Below are 23,205 nucleotides of genomic sequence, written 5' to 3' on the forward strand. Positions count from 1 at the left end.
TGGGGGCTTAAACGACAGAAATTTCTTTCCTCACAGTTCTGGAGACTAGAAGTCCAAGGTCACGGTGTCAGCAGGTCTGGTTTCATCTGAGCCCTCTCTCCTTGGCTTGCAGGTGGCCGCCTTCTCCCTGCGTCCTCACACAGTCTTTGCTCTGTGCACGCACATCCCTGGTGTCTGTGTCCTAATCTCTTCTTAGGACACCAGTCCGACTGGATTCAGGCCCAGCCTAATGGCCTGGTTTTAACTTCATTACCTCTTTAAAGGCCCTATCTCCAAATACAGTCACGCTCTGAGGTACTGGGTGTTAGGGTTTCAACAAATGAACTTTGGGGGTACACAATTCAGCCCATAACAGCCCCTTAAGGAAAAAGTCACAGAGCTCACATTCCATCCCAGAACCATTTGGCTCCAAAGGTCATCTTCCTTGGATCACGCTGCCTGCATCTAAAAACTCCTCTTTATTTTCTATACAAGAAAATGTATTACTTAAACAATAAGAAAAAATAAATGAAAGTTATTTGGTTTCTTTCTTAAGACTCTCTGCTGAGGTTCCAGGTCATTCCTCAGGAAGCTCTTGAAAGAGTCGTGTCAGCAGGGCCCCAGGCATAAGCCCTCAGAGGACTGGGGAGAAGGCAGAGGGGAGCCCCTTCACTCCCCGCAAGGAGCCCAGCCAGAGGCCAAATCGAAACAGACTAGCTTTCACCTTCCATGGCAGGGGCCCCAAGTTCCTGGGCCACCTCCCAGCACTAGCCAAAGCAGTGGAAAAGGGGGTGAACCCCAAGAGTTGCGCCAATTTCAGGTTCACTGACATATGAGAAGTCAGTTCCCTGAGACCTGCTTTCCTATCTGTACTCAGCCTCAGGATGGCTCACTTCTGGCCAACTCTAAAACTTCTGGCCAAGACTACAGCAAGTGAACACTGGGAGTGCCCAATAGCAAGCCCCTGACTTTGCAGACAACACAGGCCCTTCACACTGGTACCCAGGGCTGTTGCAGCTGCTGTACCCACTGGGGTTCGTGGAACCGTCTTCAAACATTTGCCATCCTCCACGGCTTCAAGCCCCAGATCAATAAAAGACAGCGCCTTGCTGTGCCCCCTTCCCTGGGCAGGAAAGCAGCGCTCTGAAGAGTGAGGAAACAAAGACCTTAACGAGTACCGTTCTGGGGGCCAACAAGGGGGGTGTCTAGGGACGGTCCTCCTTTACCAAACACAGCGAGCGCATTAAATTAGGAGAATTCTAAAGTGAGCAGCCAGTCAAAATATGTATGTGCCAAACACCATGTTAGGATGATGAGGACTAGAAACAAGTGTTGGTTCAAATTTCATTAGGGAGACAGAGCTGGTTAAAAATAAGTGATAATAAAAGGTCCAAACTGCAGTACTAATCATAATTATCATTTTTTATAAGGACAGTGCAAAAATATATGAACATAGAGTGGGAGAAAATAGGGAATAGAGAAACATCAGAAAAGACCTTATGGAAGAGATGAGAGGGGTGAAAAATGATTATGCAATGATTATACCACGTTACATTTACATTCATCATGTTATATATTTATGTGTTACATTTGATACATTGTACCAAACGCCAAATGACACACTCTTCCATTTCAAAGACCCAGTGAGAAGTAAATTGCAACCTCTTTAGTAACAAGGGTCCATTTCTAATCACCTCAATTCTAATTGAGACACATCATCAAATATGACCAGAAAGTTGCTTATCTGGGTATTGTCTCCCAACTTTACACATGTACTTCTTACTCCATGGTTAAAAAAGGTAAAAGCCAGGGGCCAGCCCTGTGGCATAGTGGTTGAGTTCAGTGCTCTCTGCTTCAGCAGGCCAGGTTCACGGGTTCAGATCCCAGGTGCAGACCCACACCACTCATTAGCCATGCTGTGGTGGCGACCCACATACAAAATAGAGGAAGATTTGCACAGATGTTAGCTCAGGGATAATCTCCCACAAGCAAAAAAAAAAAAAAAGAGGAAGATTGGCAGCAGATGTTAGTTCAGGGTGAATCTTCCTCAGCAAAAAAAAAAAAAAAAAAAAAAAGTAAAAGCCAGTTTCAGGCCAATCTCAGGAGAAAACTAGTAAAAACACATCCCCCTGAGCACCCCCAAGGGTGAAAACTAATCCCTACGAGGTCACTAGAGAGACTATGGTTGCCTCCTAACCAATTGGTCCTTCCCATAGATGAGGTTCAACCTCTGTGTTCCTGGTTTATTAATCCATAGTTTATGCCAGAAGGGAAAAAAAACACCTGATGGAAACAAGTTAAGCTATATACTGTTGCTGAAAGGGCAATTTAGCAATATCTATGAAAATTTGAAGGACACAGACTCTTAACCAACAACTCCACTGCCAGGCACTTATCCCACAGACAGACTCACATAAAACAGGGAGCTTCATTGCAGGAGAAAAAGAAAAAGCTTGAAACCACCACAAATAGGTCCAATCAAACAGAACAAGGTGTTGACATAGAAAGATGCATTAACTGAAAAAAGCTAGTTGGAGCACACCTTGCATATCGTTGTCCAGTTTGTGGGTTTTTAAAATTTTTTTCTATATTTTTAATGTTTTTATATGCACAGAAAATGGAGAATAGAAAAAAAAGAGAGGAGTAAAGTAGGGAACTTATTTAAGCTCTTCTGCACCATTTGAATGTTTTTACTATGAGTTTATCATTTTAAACACATATAAGAAAAAGCCACGAGCAATGAGAATTCATGAGAACATAGTCCTAAATTTCTCTCAGCAGTGAACAGAATCTTAAAGGATTTGATGGTCCTCACTAGGCCGTAATTCCTGCTCAGGACACAGCCCGATACAGTCAACGGTGGTTTCCATGAACAAGGCACGAAACCTAAATTGTTTCTTATAAGTCATCATTTAATCAGAAAACCAAAGAACTTTCCACACTCCATTCTACAAGCCTCGTGTATAATCAAATTTTTATCACCACATTTTCATGATTTTAAGGGGCAAAGGTGTGTAATAAGTATGTAATCAAATGTGATCAAAATACAATCCAGCACATTACGAACTAGATATTTTGTTCAACAAATGCTAAAATTTCCATAAGAAAAAAAAAGTTGTGAAGGGCTTAGGTGCACACACATGGATCTTCATCATAGTTTTGGGTGTAGTGGCAAACACATAATTAGAAACAAAAGAAATGTGCACAATAGGAGATGGAATGAATAAATTATACTGTAGCCATACAATGAAATACTATGCAGTCATTAAAAACTTTGTAGCTCCATGTCATAGATACGGAAAGATACTTGGGGCACATTTAAGCTAAAAAAAAAAAAAGCTGATTATAACAGCATTTGTGGCACAGCCCTATTTGGAAAATAATACACAAATTTAAACACGTGTGAGGGAAAAAGTTTAGAAGGAGATAAAGCATAACATGAACCATGGTTATCTCCGGGCAGTAAAACTACAGAAGATTTCATATGTGTATATTTCAGTTGATCTCTATTCTAACTTCTCTACAAAAAACATTTTTATTTATGTGATTTTTTAACTTAAAAAACTGCTGGCTATCTTATCCTTCCTGGGGAGACCCAAAGTTCTTCCCTGGAAGCGGATTCAAAGCGAAACATGTTGCTTGTTCCCTTTCTCGCCCCTTTGTGGGTCTTTTGATAGTTTTTCTGATGCCTTAGAAACTAGAGAGAGGGAAAAATGACAGGTCGAACATTTTCAAGGCTGTCTTTTTCCCTCTTTTAAATGCTGCTATTATATTTAGGCCAGTGGTTCCTAACCAGGGGCAATTTTGTCCCAGGGGACATTTGACACTGTCTGGAGACATTTTTCGTTGTCACAACTGGGAGAGGGAGGGAGGTGTATGCTACCGGCATCTAGTGGGTAGAGAGGTCAGGGATGCTGCTAAACATACTGCAGTGCACAGGACAGCCCCCCACAATAGACTTAAATGGCCCAAAACGTCAACAGCACCCGGTCGAGAAATCCTGTGTTAGGGTAACGAGTCTTCAGATGACTTCCTAATCCTCCAACAACAGCACCTTCAAACAGCTGTATAAGAACATCTGGCTGAGAGGCACCTCTGGTATAGCAGAAAATGCACTGATGATGGAGGCAGAATGTCTGAGTTGAATCGTGGATCAACTCCTTTTCTGGCTGTGCAACTCAGGCAGGTGACCACATCATCCTGCGGATCTCTCACCCTCCTTTGTAAAATGGAAGTACCGCTGCTCGCCTCACAGGGGTACAAGGAGTTTCAACCCAATAACGCAGGAGGAGGGCTTTTGTAAACTGTACAGCACCATGCACGTGTGAATGGTATTATCACTCTAGGATGCTCACTGTCCAGGTTTACCAATAAAAGCACATTTAGGGTTTCAACGGGTCTTCACCTCACACACTCCTACTGCCCTGAGTCACACATCACAGCAGTGATTTTTACTAAATATGGAGACTAAAAAACCTAAAGAATGCTTTTTATTACTACCTATTCCCTGGTCTAAGTTGTGAGGCAGCAGAACTTAGTGATCAAGTAACAAGACCTGAAGTCAGACTCGGGAGAGAATCCCAGCACTAGCTCTTACTAGCTGGGTGACGGTAGGGAGTGACAAGCCTTCTCTGTGCCTCAGTTTCCTCTCTGTCTATCCAAATCAGAAAATTCCAGAGTGAAATAGTTTACCTTCTGAACCAGAATATTTGAGAGTGAAAGGGGGCGTTATCAACGTCAATGCTAGGACAACAGCGTATACCAGAACTGCCCCCTGGCCAACAAGGACATGAGGTCACTCTAAAGATAAGGATATTAACAGTACCCACCTCACAGGCTTGTTGTGATGACTAAATCAGATAAAAGAGGCAAAGCACACAGTACACTATTAAGTGCTAGCTAGGATTTTTTTCCTTTCTCCTTCCGTTCATTCAGCAAGTACTTAGCACCCTGGCACAACAGTGGGCGCCAAGAAAGGAGCAGTAATTCAGATACCCCTACCCCCTGGCCCCAGCGGGGCGCCGCCTCTTGTTCCACAGGGTGTTTGTTACAGTCCCAGGACTTCTGTTACACGTACAGAATTAAACACAAACCCACAGTGAGCACTATAGGTCAAGGACTCCAGGAAACACACACCAAGTGTGTAAGAGTTCAAAGTCTCCTTCACAAAACGAACAATGAGTAAGAGCTTATCTAATCAACAAAGACAAAAGGATTTATTATTATCCCAAAGTCCCCGATTCAAGGAAGCTATTGCAGTTTGACTAGAAGTCAGCTACCAATGGGTCTCACAAAGGGCATTAATTAATAAAACTTTGTAACAACACGTAATGTTTAAAAGCACGTTAAAGTATTTGCTCCCTTTCATTTCTACGCACATCCTATTACGACAATTTGTTTTCGGTTTGTCCAGCAAGGCAGCCTTACAGAACCCACACGTTATGAAAGCAAAGTTCCTCTAGCTCGCTTTCATTTATGTCTTCTGCCAAGAAATAAGCAGTTTGATTCAGTATGCTAAAACAATTTTCTCTAAAAATCAATACTCACTGTGAGAGGTGGATGTTCCTTATTTTACACAAAAGTTCATTGACTTCTAGGGGCTTGGGCCTCGAATCACACGGTCCCTTCCCTCCTCGCCCCCCTCCCCGACCATTCCAGCAAAATGGGTCTCCATTACTACCACCATAAACCCTCACACCCGCACATGTCCGCACCCAACTGTGGGGTCTTGCCCTGCCCTCCTTCTCCTCATTCACATACACCAGACGCATCGCCAGTCAGCCTCCCTTTGTGCCCATTTCTGACGGCCCTTACAGAAGCCTCGTTCCACTCCGTCAGCAGCTGTCAGATCTAAAATACCAGTCAGGCCCCATCACTGGAAATGCCAAATACGACCCTCTGAAAAGAGAGATGCTCTTGAGTAAGCTGGATGTGCAGTGTTCAGAACAAATCGAGGGCATATCTGCTCTGCTGTACTCTGTGCCTGTCTGGATTCAAAGAAGCTTAAATCAACTGCCTGTGTCTTGCTCTCGTGCTGGTTACACAGACGTGTTCAGTTTGTGAAAATTCAACAAGCTGTATTCTTATGTGCATTTCATATATGTACATTATACTTCCATAAACATTTTTTTTTTAAAGATTTTATTTTTCCTTTTTCTCCCCAAAGCTCCCCAGTACATAGTTGAATATTCTTCATTGTGGGTCCTTCTAGTTGTGGCATGTGGGACGCTGCCTCAGCGTGGTTTGATGAGCAGTGCCATGTCCGCGTCCAGGATTCGAACCAACGAAACACTGGGCCGCCTGCAGCGGAGCGCGCGAACTTAACCACTCGGCCACGGGGCCAGCCCCCCCATAAACATTTTTTAAAGTAGCTTACCTCATGGAAACCTCTATGGAAAATAAGCATATTTTACACATCATCTACACTAATGTTTTTCAAACTGTTTTCAAACTACAGGTTGCTACCAATTAGTGGGCCACACAATCAATTTAGAAAGGCCTCACCAGCATTTTTTTTATTGTGGTAAGAAGATTTAACACGAGATATACCTTCGTAACAAATTTTGAAGTGCACAACACAGTCTTGTTAACTACAGGCACTATGGTGCACAGCAGATCTCCAGAACGAACTCATCTTGCATCCCTGATACTTTATACCCATTGAACAACAACTCCCCATTTTCTTTACCCCCCAGCCCCTGACAACCAAGATGTGGAAACAACTGAAGTGTCCATCGATAGATGAATGGATAAAGAAACTGTGGCATATCTATACAACAGAATATTATTCAGCCTTAAAAAGGAAAGGAATCCTGCCAAATGCTGACCAGCATTTTAAAATGGAATGGAGAATACAAGAGTGTATCACACAGTGAAGGCAACTATTGTTTTAGGAAACTCACTGCAGTTACGTGTATGTGGACATATATGTAACATGTGTACTAAGTTGCCAGATTTTTTGTGTGTGGTGACAAAGATTGGCCCTGGGATAACATCTGTTGCCAATCTTCCTCTTTTTGCCTGAGGAAGACTGTCCCTGAGCTAACATCTGTGCCAATCTTCCTCTATTTTGTATATGGGATGCCACCACAGCATGGCTTGATGAGTGGTGCGTAAGTCCGCGCCTGGGATCTGAACCTGCAAACCCTGGGCTGCCCAAGCAGAGCATGGGAACTTAACCACTATCCCACCAGGCCGGCCCCAGCCCCCGAGGTTTTGTTTTTTTTTTTTTAACTGCAGGACATGGTCCAAAAAGGCCTAAAAAACACTGAGTACCACAACAAATAATACCCGGATTTGGAAGACAGACAGACCTAGGTTCTGATGCTGGCTGGTTACAACTTACCTAACCTCTGTGAGCCCCCACTCCACCATTTCTAAAATGGGGGTAATATTATCTGCTCCCTGGAGTTGGTGTAACATATCAATGAGCTGGCAAACAGCCCACCACAGAGCATTGCTTAGACACCGTCCCCCACGCCTGCCGCCATTTATGTGGTGCCCTGGACTGGGTTCTTTACCTGTAAGAAGGATGTTTAAAGGAAATATACAAAGAGGGGCAGTGCAAGGCTGAGGGCCCATCACGTGACCCCTCGGAGCCCCTCAGGGGAACAAACCACTAACATTTGAGAGCGGCGGGGCAGGGATACTGCCCCGCTCACTTGTGTAAAGTGATAAATCATCCAGCTTTGGACTCTGACCAGAGGTAAAACCACTTTCCAAGATAAGAAAGTTTTCCCATTATTCTTGGCAGGAGGTGGGGAAAGGCAGAAGGGGAGAAAGGCCTTGGTAAAGAAATAACCATTTGTTTTAAGCAAATCACTTCGAAGACAGGTGGTTTTCATTTTGAGAACAAAAAAGATGCTTAAAACAGTTAGAAGGTTACTCCAGATACCAGTCATGGGCTTGCCAGGAGAGGGGAACAGGGCCCTGGGGTCTGGAGTGCTCCTAAAGTGCCAGAGCACTGATGGAGGCAGATGGGGCAGGTGGGGAGGGCTCAGCACAGAAAAGATGGAACTGTCTTCATCAGCTTGCAGTCACAAACTACTTAAAAGTCAACCACTATATTAATCATCCAAAGCCTTTATTCACTCAACAAATATTTGTTGAGCAGCTACTACGTGTCTAGAACTGGGTTAGGGGCTGGGGATCCAATGGAATAAGACAGACAAGGCTTCTGGCTGCACTGGGGCTGGAATTCTAGTGGGGGAGGCAGCAAGTGCCAAGTAAATCAATGAGGCGACAGGGATTTACAGGCTGTGATCTCAGTGCTCTGCAAGAACTAGATATGGTGATGTGATGGGAAGGAAGAAAGGAAACTTAAGATGGAGGAAGTCCCTTTAGATAAGACGGCCCAGGGCTTCTCAGAGTAACCGTTGAAAGCGGAGCAAGCGAGCCAAGCAGGAGCCAAAGAAAGGGCGCTCCCAGCATGGGGCACCGCCAACGCCTGGGCCACAAGCAAAAAAGGACTTGGAGGGAGCCAGGGTGGCTGAGGCGCTGGTGTGGCAGAAGGTAGTGACCAAGTGGGAAGGCGACCACGATAAGGCTGGAAAGCTAGGCACCCGCCAGACCATACAAGGTGCAGCGGCCATGAGAAAGAAAGTGGATTTCAATGAAGAGCAACAGAGAGCTACTGAAGGTTGGCACATCGTGATACACGATTTTGATGTTGGTTAAGATAAAAGGTACTCTTCAATCTTCGCATACAAAAGCAAGTGTACAGATCATACAATGTCTCCAAAATCATTCATAAAAATTAGCGCTGTGTTAGAGCTCACGGATACAGTTATTGAGGAGTCTTGCCAGCTTTTAGCCTAAATATGAGACGAAATACAAGGAATTCAATGGCCGAAAGGGGTGGGAGATCTTGTGACTGACGAGGCAGCACTAGTATTAGCAATTAGCTCACAGTTAGCACATACTAAGCACATAGTAAAGCTAATTAACAAGACAGGCTCTAGAAAGTCCCCTAAACAAACACTCACACACAGCGGTGGAAAAGCAATTAGGAATTGATGGATGTGCATGGCAGCTGTCTAAATCCATGAACAGGTTCACTGAAACAATTCGATAGAAAGTCACCATGACAGTGCCCATGCCTACTTCTGAATCAGAAATCAGATTATTGCTGAGCAGTTTTCTCTGTTTATTTGTTCTTTTTCTTCTCGCTTGTGCTGGCTGAATATAGGTGTTCATAACTTGGAAACTCAAAGCTGAACCGGAAATGGAACTCTTCTGAATTATCAGTCTCCCCCTAGGACTCATAACACAGCCTCCTGACGTGGGTCCCCAGTCTCCATGACCTTTATCTCAAACGGATCTGTGAGACATAGCAGGACCCACTCAAGCCTTGTCCCTGGGACCTCCTTGTTCTGGGGGCTCCCCTGGCCATGACTAAAAGGACAACCTGGGGCTGCGAACTTGAGCAAGGCCAACTGACCAACCTCAAGATCAAACCTATGACACCAACCAAGAGAATTCGGTGGCCACAAAGGTTGCCCTGAAGCAAGCTGGGGACAGCAACTTGGGTGGCATTTCACAGAGTCCAGCGCACTGCCTGCATTGATGGTACAATATCCCGCTAAGGAAGGAGAAGGGGTAAGGAGGGCAAAAACGCATCATTTAGTGAGCACCTACCAAGTGCCAGGTGCCTCCACATTCGTTACCCGAAACAATCCAGCAATGCCGTGAGGTGCAATAATCGTGATTTTCAGATGAGAGAAGTAAGACAAGGAGAGATTTCTGGTAGTAGCCCAAGGCTACACTTAGCTGAGTAAGAATTTGAGCTTCCACTGCCACCTCAGCTGGCATCTAGCAACAGGACAGTGCTCTAAACAGACCCCAAGCTGAGTTCCTGTCCCACCTCTTACCTCATTTTTATCTCCTCCCTCTTTATTCCTTCCCACCACAGGAAAGCTGGATTCCGCACCTGGCTTCATCCGACTCCCAAATCTGCTAGCTGCCTCAGAAATGTTAGCTGCTTCCAATCCTGGATAGGGACACTTCACTGACAAAAGGGCCACCTGCGGGGGGCTTGACTGAATGGGGCCGTCTGCGGCCTGTGTCCCCTGGAAAAAACTCCTCGATAGCAGTCAGGAGAAGGAGACAGCCATCACACCAGATGACAGGGCTGTTCAAAATCTTTACAGATGCCGCTACAAAAGGAGCTCAGCCAAAAGCCACTTCTATCACAGAGGAGGGCTTGAGGAAAGAAATCCCCTTCTGCCACAAACAAGAAAACTGAGAGCCAGGTCCAGGTGGAAAACAGTGCTGCTCACCATCTTGGAAGGACTGAGCCAGGACCAAATTCTCCATCATGCCTCCCTCCCGGCCTACGGACAACAACAGGCTACAAAAGATGCAGACACAATAACAATCAAAACAGATGTATGGCCTACTTACAGTCTCAGCCACATCCGCAGCACTCGGGGCTTTGGCTGCGGAAAGCTCCATTCTGTGGAGTATGAAATGGTGATTTCGGGCTGACTGTGTCTGAACTCTGGGCAGGAGTGTGTTCCGTGCTTGCCGAGAACTGCAAGTCTCTCTGATTCACTTGGCAGCAGAATTATTCTAAGCATCCTGTCCCATACCCAACCCGCCCGCCCCTCCCACTACACATTCACACTGGGTGGTTTTTTTTTTTTTAATTCCCTGCACTTCTTTCTGTCACAAATCAAGTGAAACACATTTTTCAAAATAAATCCAATCTCTGGCACTTAAGAATGTGGAACCTTTATGACCCAGGAGGAGAAAGAGGAAGAAGAGCCACCTAATTAGGAAGTTGTAACTAACATCAGCGAGAAGAGAGTTGGAGAACCACAAAGTCTGCAGTAACAGCAAAATGGAGATTATTCGAGACAGCTGAAACACTCCACCCAGCCTCCAGGAGGGGACATGCACGGGAAACAAAGGGCATATGGTGTTTGCTTTCTTCGACATCCGTTCTCACCATTTAAGATCTGCACCAGCAAACGCTCATTACTTACATGAGGACAAACTTCACTCCAAAACAGACTCGAAAATACAGCTCCTAATCAAATAAAATTACCTTGCAAAGCAGAGGCCTACCTTGATTTTTTACTACATATAAAACAAAATTTAATAAAGTCCAAATAACTGGCAGAATGTCTATTTGGCTTAGTGAAGTGTGAATGACACTTGAAAGAAAGTCAATTTTTGTTAATTTCAAGCTCATATAGTAACTTGAATACCGACATATTCAATAGGATTTTTTTTCCCCAAGGAGAGATTCCAAGGGTCTAATAGTAACTAGAGAAAAATGATTTTCTATTATTTACTACTAGTCATATATTTAAACATTTCTATCCTAAAGCAAACAGGTTTTTCTAATGAGACTTAAATCATTTCTTTCCCACATAAATCAATATTATCACCATTCCCACTCTTGCCCACACTATTACATCGTCCAAAGGTAAACTTCAGTGCACACCCTAACCAAATTATGACGAACTCCTGAATTGGTGAGGTCTGAATTGATGACGCTTTTCACAGAGACAGAAAGCCAAGGTCAGCTTCAAAAATATATACTATTACTCACAAGCCTACCCAGCAGAGCTGGCTCCCTACCTGCTTCTCTCCTTCCCCAGCACAGCCCACTATTGGTCACAGGTGCCCACCCATCCCCTCCGTCAGAGGGCCCATTCTCAGCACCAGAGGCAGCCTAGTTAATTCTAAGCCAATCACTGGTTCAGGGTGGGCAATGGGAACTAAGCTCACCCAATCAGACTGCAGGAAGGGAATTCCTCCTACATACCACCTGTGAACAAAGGAGCAGAGGGCCCCACTGCCAATGGATGCCATCCTACAACCGCTTGACAATCACAAAGACACCGGTCCTTGGGTAAAGCTACTGTCAGAATATTGCTAGGGAGGAGAGACAGCAAGAACATAGGTCTCTGATGGCACATTGAGCAGCTGAGCACCCTGCCCTAGGAGTCCACTCTACCTCTAGCTTCCCAATTATGTGAGATAACAAACATTCGTGTCTAAGCCAGTCCCAGACAGGTTTCTATTCCGTGCAATCCAAAGCATTGCTGACAGGAATGGGCTAAGCAGTAGCTGGGGAGCCAAGAGCAAGAGTTTGTAATTTGGCAAAGAGACTCCTTAAAGTAAATAATACACTCAGAAAACACTTCCCTTAATGTTAAATAAAAGGGAGAAATTACAAAGATGAGTGGTTGTCTAGGGCTGGGTGTGGAAATGGGGAGTGCCTGCGCTTGGGTACAAGGTTTCTTTTAGGGGTGATGGACATGTTCAAAAATTAGATTGATGGTTACATAACTCTGTAAATATACAAAAAAAAAAAACAGTGAATGGGACACTTTAAATGGGTGCATCTTATAGCATGCAAATTAGATCTCAATAAAGCTGTTAAAACGCTACATGGAAACGGATGCTCATTCAGGAGAAATCATAGGTTGAAGGAAGTTTTCCTCCAGCAGCGCGCCCTTGCTTAAAATCCTTCCTTCAGCGCTTCCCGAGTACCTCTAGAGTCCAGGTTCCTTACAACGACACGCGAGGCCCCTGTAACCTCCAGGCCTCACTGCCCAACTTCCCATTTTACTCAGCGGCTAGGCTTACTTCCAGATACTTATCAAACTGTTTCCCCTTCCAGGCCTCTGCTCCCACTTCACCCTCTTCTGGTCGCTCTTGCCATCCTCTTCACCTGATCTATTCCTTCCGATCCTGCCCCAGACTCTTAGGTCCCCTCCCTTTGGGCTCCCTAGGTGTGCACCACAATGGGTTGGAAAAGTGTGTTTCTGGGTCTGTCTCTCCCACCAGGCTATACCCCAGGGCCCAGATCAGCACTCCAGACATGGTAGACGATCAGTGGATGCCCAGTGAACTGGTCTGACCTTTCTCTTTCAGGAAGGACACCAGCTTCTCCTGCAAGTCACTTGTGTCATCGAGGATGGGGGGTGGAGTGCCAGAGGTAGCTTCCAAGTGTCCTGGCTCTCACCCACACCCATTTTCCTACAGTGACTTCAGGCTCAGCCAGGGACACAGGCACCCAGACGAGTCCATGGAACCCTGTAAGAAATCCCTTCTCCCAGGCCACACTGAGCACTTCTGCTTCTCAGCTCCACCCTCCCTGAGGCAGAAGGTAACGGTGACAATGCACAACGTCTCTCTCACTGTATAAGCTTCAAAAAACAAGGAGAGGGAACGTCCATCTTTTTTTCTGCTTATAGGGTTTCTTTTATTTTTTTAACCCTCAGACATGCAACAAGAATGAGAAACACTTGGCTTTGAAGAAAGGCGGCACTTTTTTAAAGGGACACGATAGACTGAGGAATGCTATGAAGATTGTCTCCACCTGGTGTCTTATCTTCCTACATGATCTCAGACGAAAAGATTAATAGTAAGATTTAGGAAATGTTAAAAAGCCAGTTGCTGGAGAGTCTCAGTTATCAAAAAAAAAAAAAAAAGCCATACTATGAAGGGAGTGGCCTTCGAAACTCCACCATGGAACTGGTGCTTTTTTACAACAAAGACACCCCCCAGCCCTCCTTCCTAGCCTGTCCCAGCTCTCCCAACACCACCAGAAATGAAACCCCAAACCCAGGAGCATAGGAAAGAGCTGAAACAACATTTTAAATATTTGCGCTGGTAATTTCAACTCCTACCTCATAATCATGACTCCTCTTTTCCATATTTGGGCCCCAGCTTCCCTGGACGCACTCCGGGAGCCTTCACAGACATTATCTAATGCTAAGCAGGTCAGCAAACAACCATTAAGTACTCTCTTTTTTTTCTCCGTGCTCTCTGATTTAAGCCAGTCTGGACGCAATCATAAAGAACTGGTCTATTCCTTTCCAAGGAGGGTGGCTGTTAAGATTTCTCATGTCGTTTAGGGCAAATAGGAAGCTCTTAGGATGTCAGAGAATGTGTCTTTAAACATCTCAATCTGATTCCTACAGCGAAGTTTTCAAAGCTGTCATTATCCTCCTCCCTCCCCCAGAAAAACAAAGCTGGCAGATTTATTATCACAACCCTTCAGCAGCCTTATTTCTTCTCCCAAATGCCTGCATGGCCTCAGCCCAAGTGACTCTCGTTCCATCGGTTTGGTGTGGGCCTGGGAATCTATGGGGTTCAAACTCCCCCAGGTGATTCAGATGAGCAGACAGAGGCCCTAAGATAGAGGGTCAGAAAGGGCCAGCCATACCCTTGCTACTAAAAGCAGCAGCATCCGGAGCTTGTTAGAATTGCAGAATCTCAGCCTCCCAAAACCCGCCCCCAGCCCAGACCCCCTGAATCCGAATCTGCATTTTAACAAGATCCCTGGGGAATCCTTATGGCACCTTAGAGTTTGAGAAGTCCGGGCTACACCATCATCTGGTTTCAGAATCTCCTAGGTAGTGTTTTGTTTGTTCCCCCTTTATAAGTGGGAGAAGAAGCGGTGGGAGGTCATCATCAGAATTCACATTCCAAAATTTTTCAGGATCTTACTGATGAACGACAGGGCCAAATCTGCTCCCTCCCTCCCCATCTTCACAGAAACTATGAGTAGTAAGATTAAATGTAAAGGGAATCAAAGACTAGACGCAGCCCGTTTTTTCAGTTAAAGCCATGCATTTTTCCATTTGTGCTGGCAGCATCGACACTTGCATTACTGCGCCTGTTTAAAGCTACCAGCCACGTTCGACGCTATACCATCAAAGCAGCAAAACCTGCAGTCTTTGAGTGTTAAAGAGCTTTACATGGAACCAAAGCATGCCAGGAGAAATAATTCTTAGAACTAATGAGAACTACTCATTGCATCCATTCTTAAAAATCAATATACTTCAAGAAACTTTTAAAAAATTCATATGCTTATTTCCCTTCTTCAAATAACATCATAAGGCATTCACAGGAAGTCGTGGTTCCAATTCAATGTGGCTGTATACTTAAAAAAAAAATCTCGCAGTAGCCTCACACTCAGCTCAGCCAAGATTCCCAGCAGGTTCTCAGAACCTGACGGATCTGGGTACCCCCTCATGCTAATTATGGCTTGTGTTGTTGTTTTCACATAGCCAAGGCTACCCAGATAATCCTGTACCTTAGTACAGTTAGGAGTGAGAGAGCAGGACTCTGGCGCTAAACCACCCACACAGTCAAATCCAGCCCTGAAACTGACTATTTGTGCTCCCCTGGGCAAGTTACTTAACTTCTCTGGTCCATGGGAAGTGCTACATAAAAGTTTGCTGTTTTTCTCACCCAGCATGTAGTACCATGAATGGTACAGATAACAGAACTATGCACAACTATGTGCTCAGTTATTACTACTGGCTAGAGAATACTCCACCAAGATTGCACTTCCTTCAACAAACGTTTCATTACTGAACCCCAGCAACCTTTTGGTGTGTCAAGAGAGGTGCTGGTGGGAAAGTGTTTTTCTTTCCTCTAATGGCAAAAAACAGAAACCAATGGATATAATCACCCTCTTCATCCAATGTAAAGTTCTCCCTCTCCAGTAATGTACTAATATGGTTTATTTGTATTATGAGTTATTCTTAAAGAATAAGCATTATTGTAGAAAAAAATTGAAAAGCATTTAAGCAGGTGAAAAATGCAGTCTATAAAACAGTAGACTGGTGTCAATTACATAACAGTTATTTAGATCACAAAAGGTGATTTCCAGAATGTTCTGGATAGACAAGTGCCAGACAATATTGCCTTCACAGTATTAATACTATGCAGTAACATCTGTAGTAGTAAGACAGCAGAGGCAATCGGGATGTTGAAACTATTTACACTACCCATTTTCATCTGTTTTTAAGCACTCATGACAAACAAACAAATGATAGGCTGTTCAACAGGTATTTACGAAATCCATTTCCCTAGGCAGTTTCACCAGCCAACACTTTAACACAAACTGAGTTACATAAGAATTAAGCAACTACGGTAGTCTCCCCTTATCCACAGTTTTGCTTTCGTCAACCGCAGTCTGAAAATACTAAATGGAAAACTCCAAAAATAATTCATAAGTTTTAAGCTGTGCACCGTTGTGAGTAGTGTGATGAAATCTCTCACCATCCTGCTCCATCCTGCCTGGGACAGGAATCATCCCTTTGTCCAGTGGATCCACACTGTATATGCTACGCTGTATATGCTACCTGCCTGTTAGTCACTTAGCAGCCATCAGGGCTATGACTTTGTCGAGATATGGCAGTGCTTGTGTTCAAGAAAGCCTTATTTTACTTAAGAACAGCCCCAAATACAAGAGTACAAGAGTAGTGATGCTGGCAATTCAGATATGCCAAAGAGAAGCCATAAAGTGCCTCCTTTAAGTGAGAAGGTGAAAGTTCTCAACTTAATAAGAAAAAAAAAATGTATGCTGAGGTTCCTAAGATCGTAAAAACGAATCTTTTATCCATGAAATTGTGAAGAAGGAAAAAGAAGTTCGTGCTAGTTTTGCGGTCGCACCTCAAACCGCAAAAGTTACGGTGACGGTGCGTGATAAGTGTTTAGTTAAGATGGAAAAGGCATTAAATTTGTGGGTGGAAGACAGGAACAGAGAACGTGTTCCCATTGACGGTGACATGCTGTGCCAGAAAGCATCCAGCCTGTAGGAGGACTGCAGCAAGGGATCCCCAGAGACGCGTGGCACCAAGCCTTTCACTGCCAGTGAGGGACGGTCACACAGATTCAGGAACAGGTGTGGACTGACACAGAGAGACACCACATTCACATAACTTTTATTACAGTATATTGTTACGATTGTTCTATTTCATGATTAGTTATTGCCGTTAATCTCTTACCGTGCCTAGTTTATAAATTAAGCTTTATCAGAGGTATGTGCACATAGGAAAAAGCATAGTCTATAGGGGGTTCAGCACTATCGGCGCTTCCAGGCATCCACGGGGAGTCTTGGAATGTATCCCCCATGGATAAGGGGGAACTACTGTATTTTCATTTTTTTCCTTTTCTTTTCTTTTTTTTTTTACTTTTTATCAAGATTATGATAGTTTACAACCTTGCGAAATTTCAGTTGTACATTATTGTCAGTCATGTTGTAGGTGCACCACTTCACCCTTTGTGCCCTCCCCCCATGCCCCCTTTCCCCTGGTAACCACCAATCAGTTCTCTTAGTCTACATGTTTAACTTCCACCTATGAATGGAGTCATACAGAGTATGTCTTTCTCTATCTGGCTTATGTCACTTAACATAATACCCTCAGGGTCCATCCATGTTGTTGTGAATGGGACGATTTTATCCTTTTTTATGGCCGAGTAGTATTCCATTGTGAGGCTCTGCTTTTTAAGAATACCCATCCTTCCCGTTAGTTCTTAGAATGCAATCGTGCAAAATCAGGCTACTGGGGTTCAAATACCAAGGGTCACCTTTAATAGATCTGCAATTTCCATCAAGTCAGGTAACCTCTCTGGGCTTCAGTTTTCCCATCTGTAAGAGAGGAATAATCACTACGTGGGACGGGGGATGGGGGGTGAGGATTAGCTGAGTTAATGCACATTCTCTACAATCACGAAGAGGAGTAAGCAATACAGTTTTACTGGATAAATAATGAAGCCACTACTCACAACAGCAAATTCACATTCCTTTTCACTGTGTGCCAGGTCCTGAAGTGGTTACAAAAAAAGGTATAATAGACTCTCCTTGCCCCCAAAATGGGGGGAGAGAGGAGTAATTCCCTTATGTGTTTAAAGAAAAAGAAGAATGTGAGCAGGAGAGAACCCACCCACTACTTCCTCCCTAGATTAGCCTTGACAGTGACACAACTAAAAGAGTTGCTCTCATCAGCAACATTCCCATAGCGCTGTTACATTCCAAAGCACTAATCATATTGAGGGGATCGGAGCTTGTTCATGCCTCAGGGCATCTGCACTTGCTGTTCTCTACTGAGATGGCTCTTAATAATGGCAGGAGCTTCCTCATCATTCAGGTGTGAGCTACAGTGTCACCTCCCCCAAGAGGCCATCAGATGACTCTGGCTGAAACAGCCCCCACACTCCACCAGTCAGGCACTCTATCCTTTCCCCTCCTATATTTCCTTGTTGCATGTTTCACTATCTATAATTATCTTTTTGCTTTTCTGCAGTTATGCTCTCTCCTCTGTTAGAATGTTCACTAAGTGCACAGACCTTGTTAAGCCCACTCCTAAAATGGCACACGGCACATAAAGGGCATTCAGTGAACAGAGCTAGGTAATGGTAATATTCAGGTGTATGGTTTGATAGTTCCAATAGCTGCATCATATCTGTGTCTGGTTCTGAGGATTGTTTTGTCTCTCCAGACTGCTTTTTCTTGCCTTTTGGCCTGCCTTGTAATTTTGGGTTGAAAGCCAGACATTTTGTATAGGGCAGTAGATACCGAGGTAAATGATCCCTTAGTGTGGGGATTTATGTGAATCTAGTCAGGAGTTGGGCTGTGTTGAGCTTTATTGTTCTTACGGACATCAGAAACTTCAAATTCCTCTAGTCATCTTTTTTCCCCCCCCTTCTTGGCTTTGAGGCTTCCCTTCGTGCTGCTCCCCAGAGAGAGCCTGTCTCTTGCAGCTCTCCCTGCTATAATCCACTGTTGTTATTCCTGAAGGCTTGTTAGGCTGCTGTGGTGGATGGTGTTCTCGAATGTTCTAAGCCTCAGTCTTTCGAGTGCACAGCAGGCCTGTGTCTCAGGGTTAGTCTTCACAAGTGCTTCTGCCCCTCCTCCAGGGATAGGGCTCCCCCCAGTCTCTTCCCCCATATGCAGTGTGTATCCAGCAGTGTTCTCAGCCATCAGCCTTGAGGCCCCTCTCCCTGCAGATTAAGACTTTCTTTAGGTGAGATGGGGGACTGGGGCTGGGTGGAATTCCCTTCCCCCAGCTGCAGTGGTATTTCACCAGTGCCCGCAGACCATGTCCTTCCCCCTGCAGAATAAACCTTTTGTTTCTTAAGGGAGAAAGGTCTGAGTGGATTTCTCAGTGGTTCCTAAGCCAGTACCCTCAGCCCACACCATGAGTTTTCTCTGGATTGTCCCCAGTCTTCCCTGTGAGAGCCAGGACGGGTTCCTAGAGGAAAAGCCTGCAAAAGGGCAGGACCCCCCTCCTACCTCACTGCTGCCCCCATGAGCTTCACCCTCTCAAACTAGGCCATACTCAGGCTCCAGAAATTTGTCAAATTTGTAGCTTGATCTTTCTACCTACTTCTATGATGTCTGGTGGCTTCTGCATCTGGTAAGCAAATGCTCACGTCTTGTGTCTCAGAAAGTGCCTATCTCTGTCCAGATTTTGAAATGGCTCTTTGCTCTGTGAACTCAGTCTCTGTTAACTTCCAGTCTGTCCAGATTTTTTCTTGTAAGCGTGAGAGGGACGTCTTTGCAGCTCTCTACATCTCTGAGCTGAAACCAGAAGTCTATTTGTTGATTTTTAAAGAACCAGAAGTATGACAAAATGGTACCACTTGATAAAACTAGGTGGTGGGTAGGTAGATGCTGTTTATATTCTCACGCTTTTCTATATTTTAATAGTTAAGTAACACTTCAAAATATAAAATCAAGGTGTAGGTGGCCATGGTGGAAAACAGTACTATAATATAAATAGACTGGGATATGTATACAGTACTTGATTCTTGTTCAATAATTTACAGAGATCACCTGAATTTTTAAAAACAACCAGCACTTTTGGCAACACTTCAGAAACTGTCCTGAAAAAATATAAATCACCCCAAAACACCATTAAATTTGTGTCCAAGAAGTGAAAGAAGAAACTAAAGTAGAAAAATTGCACTAAAAGAGAACAATTTATGCATGTTTATAAATCAAAGTATATGACAATATCACCTTAATTGATTCACTGTCCTTCAAACTGATATCCACCCGTTATTAATATTCATGGAAATCTGAAGTTGCTAATGAACGCGCAGGGGACCATGGGTCGTTCAGCAAGTGTCAGATTCCAGGCTGCAATATGTCATGCAACACCCAGTAACGCAACATCTCAAACCTCGGGACAGCTACTCTTCTCTTATCCACATTCCTAATTTAATATAATCAGTAATCATATAGGAATGAAGCAGCAACAGCTTGGTAAGATCCATCTTATGGAAAGAACTTCCCTTTTTACTTAAATAATTCACTATCTTAGATAATAGCAAAGAAATTACATGCAATGAACAAAAATGAACTATTAATGACTCCAAAACTTCAGATTAATCTTAAGGATTGTATATTAAATTCAATTAAACCGGATGAATATTTAACATGCTCTTTCTCTGTACTTAAGACCATTCTAGCCACTCTGGGGAAGAAAATGGGCAGACGTAAATAACCTACCAATCTCTGCCACCCCGACAGACACAGCGATGGGTTCCAGGGCTGAGAGCAGCTTGAGGGACCACGCAGTCTGAGAATGGCAAGTGCGCGCCACAGGCCCAGACTGGCTCTACACTAAGTTTCATTAGCAGAGAGAGTGACTTTTAATTATTTTTATGCCTTAATATTCACTTGAACATTCCAATTAAAAGGAAAAAAAGATACAGTTTTTAGTAAAGTGGATGAATCTTCATTTGGCTTTCATTATAATGAATGAAGACAAGCCTAAATTTGTCTGTAATGAGATTAAAATGGGATGACCCTACTCATGATGAATCTGCAGCTTTCTTTACCGTATGTGGCTCTAGGAGATGCACCCCAGGTGGAAGTGCAATCAGGGTGACCAGTTATGCAGCTAAATAACACGCTCCCCCCGCCTGAGAACCATCGCTTGTCAACTGTGCCATGTTGTTACAAGGGCTGATAACAGATCAGCTACATCTCCGCATTGCAACAGGCCTGAAATTAGATGTCATATCCAGCTCGAGGGCTGGGGACTGCGTTCAGCTTAAAGTTGGCAGCACCCTAGACTTGATTGTCACCTTAAATTATCTGCTAATGGAAAACATTCAAATTCAAGTTTTAAAATAAAAGGATGAGTTAAATTGAATAAAAAATATCAGAAGCTAAAAGAGAACAAATGTTTATGGATTTTTAACCACCACTGACGGAAGATCACACAATAATTGCGTAGATTATATGTACCAAAGAGATCATCTGTCCTGTGACATTTTAAACCAAATAACAGAGCGGTCCTTGAAAAAACATCAATAAGCACAAAGAAGCGATTTCTCAACATTTGACAGTACATGAACCTGACATGCTCCATATATTCAAACGTGTGTCAAAGTCCATATTATGTGCCACCAGAGGCTAATGTCATAATTACTCTTTTAACACAGAATAGCTGAAACTACTTTCAAATGGCAAATGTATTTTTTATTATAGTCAGGTTGGCAATTATTCCAGTTTCAAGATTTGGAGAGAAACAGTTAAAGATTGAATTGTGAACATAAGGCAGGCTGTTAACAGCAGTTACAGAATGACAGCAGTAAACTGGATTCCTTTTCGATTTGTGCTCATGAAGACCCCAATAGTACAGTGTGACTACAGGTTTAGCAGTTATGACTTGATAATAATTACGGTTTCAAACAGTTGTAACATATCTTTTGCCCATAATCTGTCACCCTATTGATTTGGATGTCATTTCTTGACTATGAATCATATGTGGTCAGAAAGCAAACTCCATGGGCCTGAAGACTTTGGCAGCCAGCACCACACTGCAGACAAAAGATACTGCCCAGACACACCCAGCCTTGCTGAGAAGATGTTCACGTTTTAACACTGAAATCAATGTCAATTATAGTTTATTATAATCATGACTAAAATCTACATCTATAGTAAATATTTTAAATACAATTTTAATTTCTTTTTTCTTCCATGGAGTGCCAAAACAGTCCCTTTTTGGTTTTAACTGGCCCCTGCTGATCACCTAGCTGCCTCAGATCTTGACCAAGGTCTCGTTTTACGGCCAGGGAAATGACATCCCTGAGAGCTTCAGCACAACCACCAATGAGCTGTGCTGCCGCCTTAGAAGAAAGGCTTGGTGTAAGAGCAGCCAGCAACCAGGCTGTCCCCACACCCCCTGGGAACTGAGCATGGCCACGGAGCACCCCTCTGCCATCGCTGCCCCAGGCCTTTCAGGAGAACATGCTCCACAGAGCTCTCGTTCTGGGCCTCCATCTGGGACCACCTGCCTCAAGAAACCCAGGGCAGGATGTGGTTTGGCCTGGACAACCTCTCGGCTTATGAATGCAGGCAAGCCCGCTTGTTTTTCACCCAGACTCCCAGATACAGGATATCATCTCTTTGCTGGTTTTCTTGAGAAAAACCTGGTGGTCCCAGAGGAAGTATGACAATAAATGAAACACTCCTTCCTTCATGACAAGCAAAACAGACAGCAAAGAGCTAAAGCAGGCTGAATCCATGCACCTCATTCCACCAACAGCTAAATATATATGTATATATGCACGTGGCTTTTGCCTTAATGCATGTTGTGACTACACATTAAAGAGGTATTCACATTTTCACCTTCGCTCTCCCTGAACTTCCCTCAAGAATTTCTTATCTAATCTTCCTCGGTGGCAGAAAGATGGTGACATTTACCCTTGAGTGGGGGGGGGGAGGGAGACGGGGGGGGGTGAAATATGTTATTTCAAATCCCCTTGTGAGTTAAGAAACTAAAGTGAAACAAAATGTCTCCTGGGAAGCCCTCGAGATGCGCTGCCCACATGTCCCTTCACGACCTGCCTCAGCCTGCTTTCTAGCCAGGGTCACGCTCCTTCCAGGCAGCCTCCCGCCAGTCACTGACCTGGAGAGTGGGTGGGAGGGGCTGGTGCCTACCCATTTCTGCCCATTTCTGTCTCTTCCGTCGGGCAGTCTTTGCCCAGAAGCTCCTTGCCAGGCTGGCTGGGCCTGAAGGGCGTCGCAGCCTGAGGTGCCGGACCTTTTCATCTGCCATGGGTGTTATCTCCCCTCCACAAACAAACCTCCTGCACCCCCACCTGGATCTCAGCACCCGCTGCCCACAGCACCCAACTGACAAACGCCATCTCCGCATTTTCCAGTTTCTCAGAGTGGCTTAACACTTATATTAACAGCTAATATCTGTTGGCTGAATAATATGTATCTAACACTACTCTGAGCTGCCCTCTAGGCATGATCTCACCGACCCTCCCAAGTACCCTAGCAAAGAGGTGGACTAACGTTGCTATTCCTGCTCTTCATAGGAGGGAATAAATGGATACCCAGAGGGATGAAATAACTTCCCCAAGGCCTCAAAGCTAATAAACCTACACTCAAGCTTCTAGGATCGTTGGGCATCACTGCTCCTGGTCAAAGCCCGCTGGAGTCCCAGA

The 23,205-nt window shown here is 44.3% G+C and overlaps 1 protein-coding gene across 8 annotated transcripts in view; it reads right to left on the reverse strand.

The window, feature by feature from the left end:
* The window catches only part of SH3KBP1 (SH3 domain containing kinase binding protein 1), a 315,045-nt gene that overhangs the window by 225,255 nt on the left and 66,585 nt on the right, over positions 1-23,205 (reverse strand). Inside the window, exon 1 of one of the 8 annotated variants that reach the window (XM_070603482.1) lies at positions 10,381-10,715. The exons of 6 other annotated variants lie outside the window; for them this stretch is intronic. In XM_070603482.1, coding sequence (XP_070459583.1) covers positions 10,381-10,431 — 51 coding nt within the window. In that variant the 5' untranslated portion in view covers positions 10,432-10,715. Of the gene's footprint in view, positions 1-10,380; positions 10,716-23,205 lie in introns of those variants that run through there. One more of the 8 variants, XM_070603479.1, reaches the window with a different exon arrangement.

Source organism: Equus przewalskii, chromosome X (genome assembly GCF_037783145.1).
Source record: "Equus przewalskii isolate Varuska chromosome X, EquPr2, whole genome shotgun sequence".
NCBI lineage: Eukaryota > Metazoa > Chordata > Mammalia > Perissodactyla > Equidae > Equus > Equus przewalskii.